This window comes from Oryctolagus cuniculus, chromosome 12 (assembly GCF_964237555.1).
Source record: "Oryctolagus cuniculus chromosome 12, mOryCun1.1, whole genome shotgun sequence".
Classification (NCBI taxonomy): Eukaryota; Metazoa; Chordata; class Mammalia; order Lagomorpha; family Leporidae; genus Oryctolagus; species Oryctolagus cuniculus.
In genome coordinates, this window is record NC_091443.1 from 48,696,688 (window position 1) to 48,712,594 (window position 15,907).

The following is a 15,907-nucleotide window of genomic DNA, read 5'->3' on the forward strand; positions in this document are numbered from 1 at the left end:
TGAGGTTTTCATATATGCTGCAACATAATGAACCTTGACAATATTATGCTAAGTAAGATGATCCAGACACGAAAGTGCAAAGAGTATGAGTCCACATATGTGAAATCTCTAGGATAGACAAGTGTGTATATAGTACCCTAGAGGATATTAGCGAATATGCAGAAAGGAGAATGGAGATTCATTTCTTAATGCTTATGGAGTTTCTATTTGGGATGATTTTAAAAATTGGAAATGCTCTTTTTCATGACACCTCAGAAGTGATCAACTGCTTCAATATGAATATTTCTTTCCCAGCCAGAAACTCTTCCGGTGGCTGATGAACACAAACTTTGTAATCTGTATGAGAAGCATATGGGCACAGAATTTGCCTCTGACACTGTGGATGAAGAATGAAAGGGTTTATGTGGTCCAGATCAGTGGTGGGAACAACCAGTAGGGCTTACCCATGAAGCTGGGCATCCTGTGCCTTGGTCATGCCCACCTACAGCTGACTAGGTGAAATGGGAAAACAGAGCACATATTTGTTCAGTGTTGCATCATGTATGCCAATGTGAGTGTTCTTGACTTGGTTATTATTTTATTTTAGTTTATTTTTAAAGATTGATTTATTTATTTGAAAGTCAGAGTTACACAGAGAGAAGGAAAGGCAAAAAGATAGACAGGTCTTCCATTCGCTGGTTGGCTCCCAATTGGCTGCAACAGTCGGAGTTGCGTCGATCTGAAGCCAGGAGCCAGGAGCTTCCTCTGGGTCTCCCATGCAGGTGCAGGGGCCCAAGGACTTGGCCGTCTTCTACTGCTTTCCCGGGCCATCGCAGAGAGCTGGATCAGAAGTGGAGCAGCCAAGACTTGAACTGGTGCCCATATAGGATGCTGGCACTGCAGGCAGTGGCTTTACCGGCTGCGCCACAGTGCTGGCCCCAGTTATTATTTTAAAAAGAGAGAAAGAGAGAGAAGGATATCAATGGGCTGATACTATAGTGGCTGTTTGCCTGAGGTCCCAAAGAGTTAGAAGAATCTACAAACTTTGAGTTTCTAAAGATTATGTTGGACAATATAAAAAAGCTCTTAAAGAAGTTAAGAAACCTAGAAACAAAGAACCCAATATTAACCTCCTTGCTGTTCCATATTTCTTGCAACATGAACACTACTGAATTGCTCTGAAGAAACAGTGTACTTAGAAAAATAAGGAAGTCTACAGAGTACAGTAAAGTTTTGGACAAGAGAATGAGGAAGGCCAAAGAAAAACTCCACAAATAGACCGCCAAGAGCCACAGGCTGTCCCCTCTGAGGGCTTGCACTTGCAAATCTGAGTCAAGTCAAAAACTAGACTTTTAAAAGGTAGCAGATAAGATCAGACCTCAAAAAAATGTTTTTGAAATAGTATGTTTGCAGAAAATTTGAATGTAATTGATATCACTGAATTGTATGCTTAAAAATGGTTGTTATATATACTGGTTTTATTGTTTGTATTATTTTAACATAAAAACTATTCCCCACATCAGTATCATTTTAATATCTTAATAAAATAATACTTTTAAAAATAAAATGTTACAAGGGCCAGTGCTGTGGCACAGTGGGTTAAAGCCCCATCCTGCATCGTCGGCATCTCGTATGAGCTCCAGTTCAGGTCCTGGCTACTCCCCTTCCGATCCATCTCCCTGCTAATGTGCCTGGGGAAGCAGCCGAGGATGGCCCCTGCACCAGTTTGGGAGACCCAGAAGAAGCTCCTTGGCTCCTGGCTTAGGATCAACTCAGCTCTGACCGTTGCAGCCATTTGGGGAGTGAACCAGCAGATGGAAGTCCTCTCCCTCTCTCTGTATCTACCTCTCTCTGTAATTCTTTCAAATAAATAAAATAAAATCTTCAAAAAAATAAGATGTTACTATGCTCTTGAAATTTCTATGATTTTTATAACATTTACGAAGTTTACAACCTTACAGAATTTCTCCCAAGAAGTTAAAGAGTCACAATTCTTCCTGTTTCCTCTAATTTTATTTGATTTCTAGTTTCTGTGATCAATAGAATGACATTTGTTAATCATTCACTGACTTGAAAGATTTAGTCCCTCTTGAAATCTGTACAGATGTGGGTCTTCCTTTCATATCACAACAGAATAATTCTCCTAATAATCCTTTTTTTCTTTTGGAGAAAATAGGGAATAACATTACTGCTTAATCTTGCCTTGATGCATTAGTCTATATAGGAACTCAAAGGTGCTAACTTCATTATTTGGTAAAAATGGGGCTCTCGCCAGAGGTACCCATCTTTTTGCTCTTCCTTTATAGGCAGCAGTTATTCCATGATTTGTTACTCTGTTGTTCATTGGGATTCTTCTCTCCTGTTCGTTTTTACATGTCTTCCATTAGCTGTGTTTGCTACCACATCTGAATTTCAAGCATGATTCGATATCACATACTTGTTGCAATTTTTTCTTAGCTTCCAAGCACAGTCTGCAAAACTCTGCAAGTGAATTTTTGTTAGCACACAAAGAATAACTAAAATTCTGTGTGTCAATTTTCTTAAAGCAGCAATTTAAGAATAGATATCAATGTTAAAATGATAACAGCAATTGCAAGTGATGACAAGTCAGCAACTTCTATTTTTATATAAATATGCAATTACACCTTTAATGAAATTTCGATGTAACAGTTTTATACTCCTATAATTCCTGATGGGAATTTAAAAACTAGTAACATTGACCAAACTGGACATGCCATAATGATCTTTAATTTAATAGAAAACTGTATTAAGGATCAATGAACAACCAGTTGTCTGAACTGTTAGTATGTGTGCTGCCAAAGCAAGCACTGAACTGCTGTAAGACCTTTCCATGACCCGGTCATTTAGAAACCGGAGTGGATTGCAGTATATGTGAGAACAGTTACTACTGATATTAAGCTATGCAAGTATGTCTTATTTAGGTATATGTCTGCTTTCAGAACTCTTCGGAAGTTAGAAACCCTAGTGCTGCTGATGCTACTTCATGGGAGTGGCTAGTTAACTAAAGTGTATGCCTGGAATAGAATGAGTGAGTGAGAAACTAGAAAACATTTACTCTGATGGACTTAAATTCTCTCTCTCTCTTTAATATCTCTGAAGAGCATCAATGTCTTTTAGATTTTTCTGAAAAGAATATACTCTCATTCTGTTGCTTGGATATATTTCAATATTAAAGCCTGTTCTATAAACAGAATCAGTGCTTCAGTGTGTTGATGTGGGATTAAAGCGTGTTATGTGACCTTTAGCAAATTTTTACAGTTTATAAATTGAGACATTGGTTTTTAGAGATTCAATCACATGGAGAAAAACTGTTATTACTTTCAATCATAAATGTCAATTCCTGTGATTTCTCTTTTTTAAGAGGAATCTTGAAATAGTATATTTTCCTTTCAATAATTGTAGAGTAGGACAAAAATATTATCAAATATGTATAGCTGTGCCATGATATAAAAGCTTCTATTACAAAGTGAACTTACTTTTTATGGCAACTTTCCTTTGTTGCATTGAAAACCTGATCTAAAAAATATTGCTAATACCCCACACAATTATTAATCATCGCCTGTGGTGGTCTGTTCTCTGCAACAAAGATTTTTTTTTCCCATTTCATGCCAGATTTGCAATAAATCTCTGAAGAGGTGTCCATGGTATGATTTAGTGTATTTCTAAAAATTATCAAATTGGGTGAAAATTGTCTTTCCATGATCAATCTGAAACATGCATGATTTTTAATTGATTAATTTAAAAGGGACTGAGGAAGAGGAGATGGGGGGAGGGAAGGAAGGAGAGAGAAGGGAGAGAGAGAGAGAGAAATATCTTCCATCTGCAGGTTCACTCCCCAATTGGTCTTAACAGCTGGGGCTTGACCAGGCCAAAGCTGGGAGCCAGGAACTCCATCTACATCTCTCAACTGTACTGCAGGGGCCCCAGCACTTGGGCCATCTTCCACTGCTTTTCCAGGTGCATTAGCAGAGAGCTGGGTTAGAAGTGGAGCAATCAGGACAGAGGGCAGTACAACCCACTGCAACACATTTTCAGGAGCCAGTTGGTATAAGGGAAAAAAATTATTTGACAAGACCTTAAATTTTCTTTATTTGCATTTGTCAGGTATATTTGTGCCAGCCGTTTCTGCTTCCATACCTGTAAACTGGAAATGTTATTATCTGTCCTGGTTATAGTGAACATTAGATGACTTTATATATGCGTGTATAAAATAATGTGTAATATGTAGTATATTTTATATGTCATAGAATGGTTTGTAAACAAAGAAATGTTATCTCTGTTTAAAAGCACTTAGATAATCTTAAGTGCAATTACAAAATTGTTTAAAATTTTGTTCCCTATGAGTATACAGACATAAAAATCTGTCAAAAATCATTCATAGTTGTTTATTTCAAAAGAGACCTTTGAATGGCTTTACTTTTTGAAATTAATTTTACTTTTCCATGAAAACTTGTATGCTGTTTGCTATACCTAGCAAATCCTTAAATGTTTTAGCTGATGTAATTACCATGTATACCCTGAAATGAGACTTTTGCTGATGAAATTACAGCAATAAATACGGTAACCTAACATTAATATTAATCATGTATTTATAATGGCATTATTAGAAATAAATTTTCTCATAATTGAATACCATTGATATATATTAAAGAAATGATAGTATGGTATGTGAAAGGAAATAAATTAAAATTAAATCATGTATAAGAATCATTCAATAATTTTAGTCTATTAAATTTATCATTATTATTACTATTATTCTCACTTTTAAAAATAATTTAAATTTTATTCTGCCTAACCTGAAATTTGTAATAACTCATGTCAATTAATGATTGATACTGTCTGTACTTTACTTTTTTTTTAGATTTATTTATTTATTTGAGAGTCAGAGATACACAAGAGAGAAGGAAAGTCAGAGAGAGAGAGGTCTTACATCCACTGGTTCACTCCCCAGATGGCCACAATGGCCAGAGCTACAACTGATCCAAAGCCAGGAGCCAGAAACTTCCTCTGGGTCCTCCCACAAGGGTGCAAGGGCCCAAGGACTTGGGCCATCTTCTACTTTCCCAGGGCATAGCAGAGAGCTGGATCGGAGTGGAGCAGCTGGGACTGCAGGCAGCAGCTTTACCTGCTACACCACAGCACTAGCTAGATACACCAAATAAGAATTTTTTTTTTTTTTATGCAAACAGCATGGGGAAGTTTTATTGATTATCCAGCATGCTGGTGCTGTCTGATCATCATGAGCAGAGCAGCCCCGAATAACCAAAGGTTAGGGTTTATAAAGGCAAAAACCGCAAAACCGGGAAGGGGAAGAGAATACACTGTTGTTAAGCGGTTGCTAAAGTCTTACAATCAGCAATTATGATCTTAAGACATAGACAAATCACATCTTCATTATTAGCCCAGGTAACCCAGGTGCAACCTTTCTACTTTTAAGCTTGAGCAATCATGCTAGGGGGTTTTTGTGCGTTGCCAAGGGTGATGTAGTGCACTGCTATTGTCTGACTATTTGAGATCATAGTTTCGGACCAGAGTCTCACGGTGGGGGGGTTGCTTTCCCAGAATGCAGTCTCAAGTGCTCCAAAATGGAGTCCCTACTGTCAAGGTGCTACTTTACTGTTTTATTTTTACAGCTGCACTAGGAAGGTTTAAACCTGTAAGCTTAAGCTTAACTTTTTACACCCGCACATATACAATTTTAACTCTTCATTCCCCACTCCTTGTTGTGAGGATCTCTAATCTTAGAGATTATTTGTTTTTGTCTCTCTGAATGTGACATATTATTGTCTTATGACCATGAGTTTAACATTTTTAACTTGTTTCTGCATGAAGGTGATGAGTCTATTAAACACACAAGGTCCTATGGTTACAATTAGGAGTAGAACAATTAAGGGTCCTGCTGGGGCTGACAGAAGAGTAGTAAGCCATGGGGACCGGCCGAACCATGACTCAAACCAAATAAGAATTAATGAAATAATGTAACCCTTTTTGAGAAGAAAGTATTAAAGTATTAAAGAACTAAAGGAATAGGTACTACTCAGAAAGCCCCATCTGTGTATATGTAAATACTCATGCACCCTTAAAGAAATGTTGAAGTAACCACTTTATTACTCTCAAGACTCTATAATTGATGCCAAATACCAGAGAAATGTTAAATATATTTAAAAATATGCAATGGATTGGAAAATATTTCTAGAAGCATCTAAATGTTTTGTTGATGGAAACTATATTACTCATTCAGAATAGTAGCTATCTAGAATTGATAATTTCTCAGCTGTTAGCTTATTGTAAAAATTGTGTAGTTTGTTAGAAATGAAAGTTTTTGCCTAATATAAAGCTTATTACCATTTCCACTTTCTTAAAATAATATTAGAAGTTGAGGCCTGCGCTGTGGCATTGCGGGTACAGCTGCTGCCTCCAGTACCGGCATCCCAAATGGGCACCAGTTCAAGTCTGGGCTGTTCCACTTCCAATCCAGCTCGCTGCTAATGTGCCTGGGAAGGCAGCAGAGGATGGCCCAAGTCCTTGTGTCCTTGCACCCATGTGGGAGACTGGTAAGCTGTTCCTGGGTCCTGGCTTTGGATTGGCACAGCTCCAGCCATTGTGGCCATCAAGGGAGTGAACCAGCAGATAAGCCCTCTCTCTCTCTGCCCCTGCTTCTCTGTAACTGTGCCTTTCAAATAAATAAATAAATCTAAAAATATTAGAAGTAAAAAAACATTGGCCGGCGCCGCGGCTCACTAGGCTAATCCTCCGCCTAGCGGCGCCAGCACACCGGGTTCTAGTCCCGGTCGGGGCGCCGGATTCTGTCCCGGTTGCCCCTCTTCCAGGCCAGCCCTCTGCTGTGGCCAAGGAGTGCAGTGGAGGATGGCCCAAGTGCTTGGGCCCTGCACCCCATGGGAGACCAGGAAAAGCACCTGGCTCCTGGCTCCTGCCATCGGATCAGCGCGGTGCACCGGCCGCAGCGCGCCGGCCGCGGCGGCCATTGGAGGGTGAACCAACGGCAAAGGAAGACCATTCTCTCTGTCTCTGTCTCTCACTGTCCACTCTGCCTGTCAAAAAAAAAAAAAAAAAAAAAAAAAGAAGTAAAAAAACATTGCTTATAGATTTCCATAGAAGTATTAATAAATATTCTACTAGCTTTTTGTATTCATATGTCATTTTGAGATGCTTGTCACTAATCCAAGCAAATTTCTTACTTTATAATACAGTATTTTTTTCTAAAGAATTATATACCTGTATTATAAGATACTGGATTATATTCTTTAATAGGTGTACGTGTTGAATATCCCTTATCTGAAATGCATGGGATCAGATTTCAGAATCTTCCAAACTTTGGAGTATTGTACCAAACCACAAACTTTTTGCAGTACCTTCATGTGTAACTCATTCAAGATAAGGAATTTAAAAGAAAATGAGCTATAACTAGAAGAGGGTGGTGAGGTCAGTGAGGATGTTTAAATGTATGAGGATTTTAAGTATACTACATGTAGAATGGTAAAATGATTGTTTGTATACACTTCATCTGTATCACAAATACCAAGATTTTACCATTCCTGTGCCATTTACTCCTTCTCTGTTATAGCAGAAGTATTTTTAAAAATCTGATTTTACCTTTAAACATTTTAGCATGCATCTCAAAAAAATGAAATGACACTCTCTTACAGAACCTGATGCTATTATCACACTTGTTAAAAGTAATTCTTTGATTCTGTCCAAAACCCAGTCCTTGTCATTACTTCAAATATGTTTCAAATAAAACTTGTTTGAATTCAGATTCAATCAAATTCTGATTTACATTTTGTCATAGTATCTCTTAAGTCTATTCTGTGTGGAAAGTAATCCCTTCTTTATTGAATGAGCTGGAGCAATTGTCCTGCAAACTATTTTGTATTCTTAGTCAGCATCTGTTTCCTCAAGGTGTCATTCATTTATTTTCTTTTTTCAGTGTTATCTACAGACTGTAATGTGCCTCATGTGTTACTAGATTTAGATTCATAAGTGATACTGTATTTTGTATTACATCTGATGAAGTCATATAATGTCTGGTATTCCAGCTCTTCATCATGCTAGTGTTGATTACTGAAGTCAGTTGATGACACCCTAATGTTTTCATTGAAAATTTCCCCTCTAAAGGTTTTATCTAATAATGATCTTTGCCTAGCTTATTATTTCATCAGGATAACAAAAGGGTAATTTTCTATCAATGTCTTTAAAAATTGAAGGACTTATAATATGTTTTTTGTTTTAATAAACTTAAATCCATTTCAAATGTTACTCTTAATATTTGACATGGAGCCTTCTTATCCAGTTTCTGTGTTTCTCCCTAAAAACTGCAATTTTAAATTAATGTTGTCTTATATACTCATATTTGTACATTACACAAAATGTAGGCATATATTTTATATAACTGATTTTTAGCTTTTGTGCCTAGCTTTTGTAAAAAAATAAAATGCTACTCTTAAATAAAATGATAAATAACCAGGAGTTTAGTTTAGACACTAATGGAGCCTAAAAGCCTTTACAATGACAAAATACAGCAACTTTTATGATTTATGGTCTCATTTCTATTACACAGTTTGGTCATCCACCTGCCAGTTTTCCTTTTTTGTGATTTCTTCTTAAAAATTATGTTTTTGTGTTATCTGAGTGAAAGGATCATTAGAGTTCAGTAGAAGAATATGACAGCGTCTCTTCTCAGGATTGCAGCAATTCCCAGTGCCAGAAGTACAGTCTCCTCCCCCCCTCCAACCTTCTTTTTTTTGTAGTAGTTCTAATGGAAGATACATAATTTAATGCTCAAAGAATATGTACTACACCTGTTAACCTGTGAACTATTTTCAAATTGTCTCATACATGCTACTATGTGAAATTTAATTTTAGACATCATATTTCTTTATGGTTCAGGGATTTCCATTTACTATCTGTTAGTTCTCTGCAACCTAAAGAGAATAAGGGTTACTGTGTGGTCGGATCTGGTATGTATTCTGCCATGTCAGACTTTTAAAGACATCAGTTGTATAATCTATTTACCTAGTGTCATGTTATTCTTTTAAAAGATCCCTGTTTAACTTCAAATGTTTTGGCATCCACAGACGAGCACTCTGTAGTTGTCTACCAAAGCAGTAATAGAATCCAATCTATGCTTTGTGTGGTCTATTGGTCTAGATAAGTACTTTTTACATTAGTTATATTGATCAATTCTCATCCTTTTACTCATTTATTGGACAGTTAATACAACCTTGTAAAGACTCCCTAGAGCATTTCTGTAAACTAGAACACTTTACTCAACAACCACAAATGTACATAGACAAGAATTGAGACAAACTGATTAAAAGATAGAGAGAAAACTGAGTCCAAACTCCAATTATGTTTCTCAGGTTCTGTCCATCTTTACAAATGAAAGGTGTACTTACTGTCTGTTGAAATATATTCTGGGGCTAGCATTGTGGTATAGCAGGTAAAGCCATGAGCTGCAACATCGGCATCCCATATGGGTGCCAGTTGGAGTTCCAGCTGTTTCACTTTCAATCCAGCTCCTTGTTAATGGCCTAGGAAAAGCAGCAAAATGTAGTCCAGGGGGTTGAGCCCCTGCCACCCACGTGGGAAATCTGGAAGACGCTCCTGATTCCTGCCTCCTGGATCTACATGGCCCAGCCCTGGACATCATGGCCATCTGGGGAATGAATCAACAAAGTAGGCCGGCGCCGCGGCTCACTAGGTTAATCCTCCGCCTAGCTGCGCCGGCACACCGGGTTCTAGTCCCGGTCAGGGTGCCAGATTCTGTCCCGGTTGCCCCTCTTCCAGGCCAGCTCTCTGCTGTGGCCAAGGAGTGCAGTGGAGGATGGCCCAAGCGCTTGGGCCCTGCACCCCATGGGAGACCAGGAGAAGCACCTGGCTCCTGCCATCGGATCAGCGCGGTGCACCGGCCGCAGCGCGCTGGCCGCGGCGGCCATTGGAGGGTGAACCAACAGCAAAGGAAGACCTTTCTCTCTGTCTCTCTCTCTCACTGTCCACTCTGCCTGTCAAAAAAGAAAAAAAAAACAAATTGAAGATTCTCTCTCTCGCTCTCCTTCTCTCTCTTTGTGTAACTCTTACTTTCAAATAAATAAACAAATAAATCTTGAAAACATTAAGTAAATATTTTCTACACCTAGAGATAGTTTTTCATAGATTGGAATTTTCATTGTGTAAAAATTTACTGGCCGGCACCGCGGCTCAATAGGCTAATCCTCCACCTAGAGGCACCGGCACACCGGGTTCTAGTCCCTGTCGGGGCACCGGATTCTATCCCGGTTGCACCTCTTCCAGGCTAGCTCTTTGCTGTGGCCCGGGTGTGCAGTGGAGGATGGCCCAAGTGCTTGGGCCCTGCACCCGCATGGGAGACCAGGAGAAGCACCTGGCTCCTCGCTTCGGATCAGCGCGATGTGCCGGCCGCGGTGGCCATTGGAGGGTGAACCAATGGCAAAAAGAAGACCTTTCTCTCTTTCTCTCCGTCTCTCTCTCTCACTGTCCACTCTGCCTGTCCAAAAAAAAAAAAAAAAAAAAAAAAATTTTTTTTACTGATTTTTGCTTCCTATTCCTGTGATACAAGAGTGTTTTCTAGAATAAGCATCATAATATTTTATTACTTTAAATTCAAAACTAATAAAATGGTTTATGCATAAAATGTAGAGCAATATGAATATTACTTTTCCAATGTTTGTAGTTTTGCAACTTTTGTCCTTCAAAAAAATTTTGAAAACATTTTTACAGGGTGACCTGGGATTTTGAAAAACAATGATACCTAAAGGAAATATGGCAGTGCCTAATTTTTTTAATTAGAATTTTTAACATATGATTCTACTGATTTTTGTGACAACTGTTTAGAGAAGAAATACTTATTTTTGAGACAGGAGTTGATTTCTTGTGTTAGAATGCAGAGAAGATTACGAGTAAATATCAGGCTGCTGTAGTAAGCCTCAGAAGAGTCTCAAATACTGATCACATTTTTATTAATTTAAGGTATAAATTTAAGGTGTAAAGTAAGTTACAGGACCTGTATATTACACCCCACCAATTTCATATTCATCTACTTCATATTAATCTAGATGTGGAACAAATACTGTTACTCTCTCAATTTGTAAATTTAAAATTTTATTAACTGCTTATAAATTGCATTTTAAGTCTGATATTCTGTCCTTTTTATCAAAAGTATATCATCAGTAAAGGAAGCATTGATTCATTTATCCAACAAGTATTTGCTGCACAAAACAAATAATTTACTGTTCACTATAGTTTATTTTGTTGTAGAAAAGTAAAGAATAAATATAAAATTTTAAGTAGTGGTTAAAAATCAGATTAAATGAATAGAAGATGGTAGAATTGCAGAATTTTAACTTCTTTGTTAACTTTCCAAGTTTTCCTTTTTCCCATAAGAGTGAAGTATTATTTTCATTATGGCCCCATTGTTCTATCCATGCTGATACCTCCATTATCTTTCATATTATACTGGCAAACAGTGATCTAGCTTGGTCTCTGTTTCCCAGCAAAGCAGTAAGCTCTTTGAGAACTAGTTCATAGATCTTCATCTCAGTGTTGTCAGTTCCTAGCCATAAATTACTTTATAAATACTCAGTTAATATGTCAGTGTATGAAAAAAAAAAGAAAAAATGAGGGGCTGGCGCCGTGGCTCACTTGGTTAATCCTCTGCCTGCGGCGCAGGCATCCCATATGGGCGCCCGGTTCTAGTCCCAGCTACTCCTCTTCCAGTCCAGCTCTCTGCTGTGGCCTGGAAGGCAGTGGAGGATGGCCCAAGTGCTTGGGCGCCTACACCCGCATGAAAGACCAGGAAGAAGCACCTGGCTTCGGATCGCCATAGCTCTGGCCGTGGCGGCCATTTGGGGGGTGAACCAATGGAAGGAAGACCTTTCTCTCTGTCTCTCTCTCACTAACTCTGTCAAATAAATAAATTAAATTAAAAAAATTTTTAAATAGGAGCACATGGTTCAATTGAACTTTTTGAATTACTTTATTGTTCTCTTTTACATGATTTTATTATTGTAGCCTCATTTTCTGTAACTTTTCATAAAAAAGAAAATTAATAGAAATGTTTTCTGAAAATTAATATTTTTGTCCATAGGTACTACTGAACGAGTGTGCTTGATCCAGGGAACAGTTGAAGCATTGAATGCAGTTCATGGATTCATTGCAGAAAAAATTCGAGAAATGCCCCAAAATGTGGCCAAGACAGAGCCAGTCAGCATTTTACAACCCCAGACCACCGTTAATCCAGATCGCATCAAACAAGTGAGTGTTTAGTTGGGAAAATCAAAGAGAAATTTCCACAGCATAATATGAATTTCTTTAAAAAGAAGCTTTTAAAGTCTTAACATATAAAGTTTGTTTTTCTAAACATACATAAGACGTACCAGAGTTGTCAGTTGTTTAAAGACTATCAAGGTCTCTTTCTCTGATTGACCAATTGATTGATTGATTGATTTTTTTTTTCATTTATTAGTGTTACACTGAGGAGCACTTATGTGACTCTTTTCATTGTGATTGTTCTTTAAAAATTTATCTACACGCTTTATTAATTTATAGGAATTGATTCTCTTGAATATTATATTGCTTTTTAAATAAAATATAAAGATTGAAATGAAATTATATCCTCAAATTTCTAATGCCCTATTTTTAGTGATATCTGTAGCCTGCAGTGTAGTTATTATGCAGACTCCTGTTTTGCTAATTAATCATGTTCAACTTTTTTATCAACAAACATGTATAAATAAATATTTGTACCTAGCATTCAGTCTTCTGTTACAAATTAGCTATTATGTTTTGTATAATTTCTGTAGTATTTATATACACATATTTGTGTGTGTGCGTGTCATAAAGGGCCAGTGTTCATTTTACATGTATGAGATTCTCTGTAAAAAAACAATTACTTGGTAAAAACGCATGTGAGTTTTTAGATTGAGTAATGGCTGATGTGTAGGGGGAAACTGACATTATTTAATGTTAAGCAAGGTGGATTTTTCCACCATAAATTCTTTTTAAATCTATACATTTATTTGGTACTTTATATTCCTAACTATTATTTCTGCCTTTGCCCTTTTACAATTAGCCTTTTAATTTGTGATTTAATTTTGCTCTCAACAGACTATACCTTCCAAAGAAATGTATTATTCTACAGAATTCATACAGTATTTAATTTACAGTATATTTGTGTTAATTGTAATAAATGTGAAATGTAGCTCAGTCTTATTAATTTCATGTTTCTGAATGGAAAAATGTTCTTATAAAACAGTGATTTGAAACTTATATTTGACCAATAGAGACAAATATAATGCTAGACAAATATAAAATTAATAATTAGGCAATACATTTTCAAATAGGCTAATATCCAATATACAATTAACTTTCAAAAAACTTCTCATATTCAAATTATGGATAGGTAGCTCTTATTTCATATAAAATTATTCATATCATGCTCCTTGTCAGTGTAAGATGGTTTAATTTGTATAATTTTCATAAATTTTTAAGGAAAAGTCCCTCAGTTTATACATGACAGTATTTAAAATTTCAAAGCTATAAACATCAATGGAAATTTTTATTCTTTACTACTCTTTATAATATTGAACTATTTATTCTGTCATGCTAGGTAAATAGCTATAATTTAGAGACTCATGATGTCCTGAAAATGATACCATGACTTTATCAAATTTTAAAGCCAGGAGTCTAGTTGAATACCTCTGGATTAAAATCATCTGGGGATAACAAACTAAATGAACACTGAATTATAAAATCTATTGACTTCCTGCACTTTGCCATCCTATTACTTTTCCATTTTCTTTTGTAACATCTGTAGGAAATTTTAAAATGTAGGGAGAGAGGTGAACCTCTTGTTTTATTTTTGTTTTGTTTTTAAGTAAAACATAAATGTAGTTTGAGTATAATATCATTGGCAGTATGTTCAGAACAATTATATAAACTGATTTTTATTATTTGTATAAGCACAAAAGCTTCTGCCCTCACATAAAGACCTGCAAATCATTGTTAAAAGTCCAGTTTTCTCTAGTAATGTGAGATTTATAGTTTATACAGTGCCAGTACACATTTATGAAGAATAGAGTTTTAAAATTTTTACCTTATTTTTATTTGCCTCGTTGGGATAATGTTATTTAAATTCAGTGCAAGTGTTTAAAAAAGGAATAATTTTTGTTTTAATTTTATGTATTTGCATTAATTTGTAAGCCTTGTAGATACTATGGAATTAAAATTATTGTTGATTTAATATTTTCATATGATCACTAATACATGTGGAATAGAGTATCATTTGAAAGAATTTACCGAGAACAGTCAGTCTGGTAGAGCAATGCACTTCATTTATAATGTAAAATTTTACAAGTTTACATGAAAATCTAGAGAAGAAGTAGAACAAATTTCCAAGATATAGATCAACTGGCCTTTTGTGCTGTTTGTTCTCTAACTTGCTAGGTATCCAATTTAACCAATATGTTAGTGGATCATTCTGTACATAGCGCAGTAAGTCAAGTATATAAATTTCAATGGGAGTGATCTTTATATCTGAATAATCATGCCAATTATATAGTATAAAATAATTATCTAAATCATTTTGCTGTAAAGTACATGAAAACCTTTTTATGATCTGTATATATTTTAAAGTTTTAATACATAAAATAATAATAAGATTTCTTATTAATGACAGTCTTTCAGTGTCAGACATTTATATTACATATGCTTAGCTCTTACTTCAAAAGTTACTTTTCACAAATATTTTTATAATAGTTTATTAACAATTTTCTCCTAAATAATGTTGCTTAAAAGATAAAGCTAGAATTTTAAAAATTCTGGACCCAAAGCAAATCTAACTACAACATAGGAATGGATTAATGTTGAATATGAAATTATGGATTTTATTAATGTTTCAATTATTGCATTTGCCCATTGTCTTTGGTGATTGATAATTTTAAGATTTTAATGTTAAAAAGTATAATGTAAATGTAATTTTGACTTAAAATAGGAAGTCAAATTTGGTTCTAAACACATAACTTGCTTTAAATGTGAGCATTTTATACTACCTATTATGGACTTACACTATATTATTATATTCTGAATTGTATTATCAATCTAAAATTGGTAACCGAATATATTACATAAAGCAGAATTTTCTGCCCAAGCAAAACATACCCTTATTAAATGAACAGGTTTTCAAGCAAGTATATTTTCTTAGGACTGTACTACATAATGATCTTGCAATTTTTAAATACAATGGAATTATGAAATCAGGTATGATAACCCTTTTTGTTTGGGACTTCTGAATTTTTAATTCGTGAATGTATTTTTACAGAGCAACTATGTTAGGGAACAAGTGCCTGTGAACATTTAAGGAATTCTCTTGTATTTAAAAAAAATTTAAAAGATATTTTAAAAATGTAATTTAGCCCAAGAAATTTTATTTCATCATAGAAAATGTTCTAAAATAGCACTTAATTAGGTTGCTATTCATTCTGTTAATCATGAATTTATTAATACCTTCTTGGCAAAATATTTTAAATGGTCACACTTGCTATGTAGGATTAACTAACCAAATTTGATATATATGCTTAAAATACATTAAAAACCTAAAAACTATATTTACTGATAAGAATTACAGTATAAACCATGTACTGTACTATAAAAACGTGGGAGGGGTATGAAGGAACTGCAGACTAGACTGAAAATAGTAAAATAGTTAGAATTTGAAACAGAACTCAAAAAGTGTACAGGAATTGTCTAATGAAAGCAGAAAAAAGAAAAAAAGGCTTATTAAGGAAAATGAAACAAAATGGATTCTGGGAGAGGGATGTAATTTTTTGCATAGTAAAGGAACTGTCTTGTCAAACCCAGAATATTTATGTTAGAG

At 35.6% G+C, this 15,907-nt stretch overlaps 1 protein-coding gene across 8 annotated transcripts in view; it reads left to right on the forward strand.

Annotated features, from left to right (window-relative positions):
* The window catches only part of NOVA1 (NOVA alternative splicing regulator 1), a 155,172-nt gene that overhangs the window by 104,109 nt on the left and 35,156 nt on the right, over positions 1 to 15,907 (forward strand). For all 8 annotated transcript variants that reach the window (XR_011380473.1, XM_008269458.4, XM_017348235.3 and 5 more), the window contains one exon: positions 12,122 to 12,288. Coding sequence is in view for 7 of the 8 variants with exons in the window: in XM_008269458.4 (XP_008267680.1) it covers positions 12,122 to 12,288 (167 nt within the window). In the remaining variant the exon portion in view is untranslated. The remainder of the gene's footprint in view (positions 1 to 12,121; positions 12,289 to 15,907) is intronic.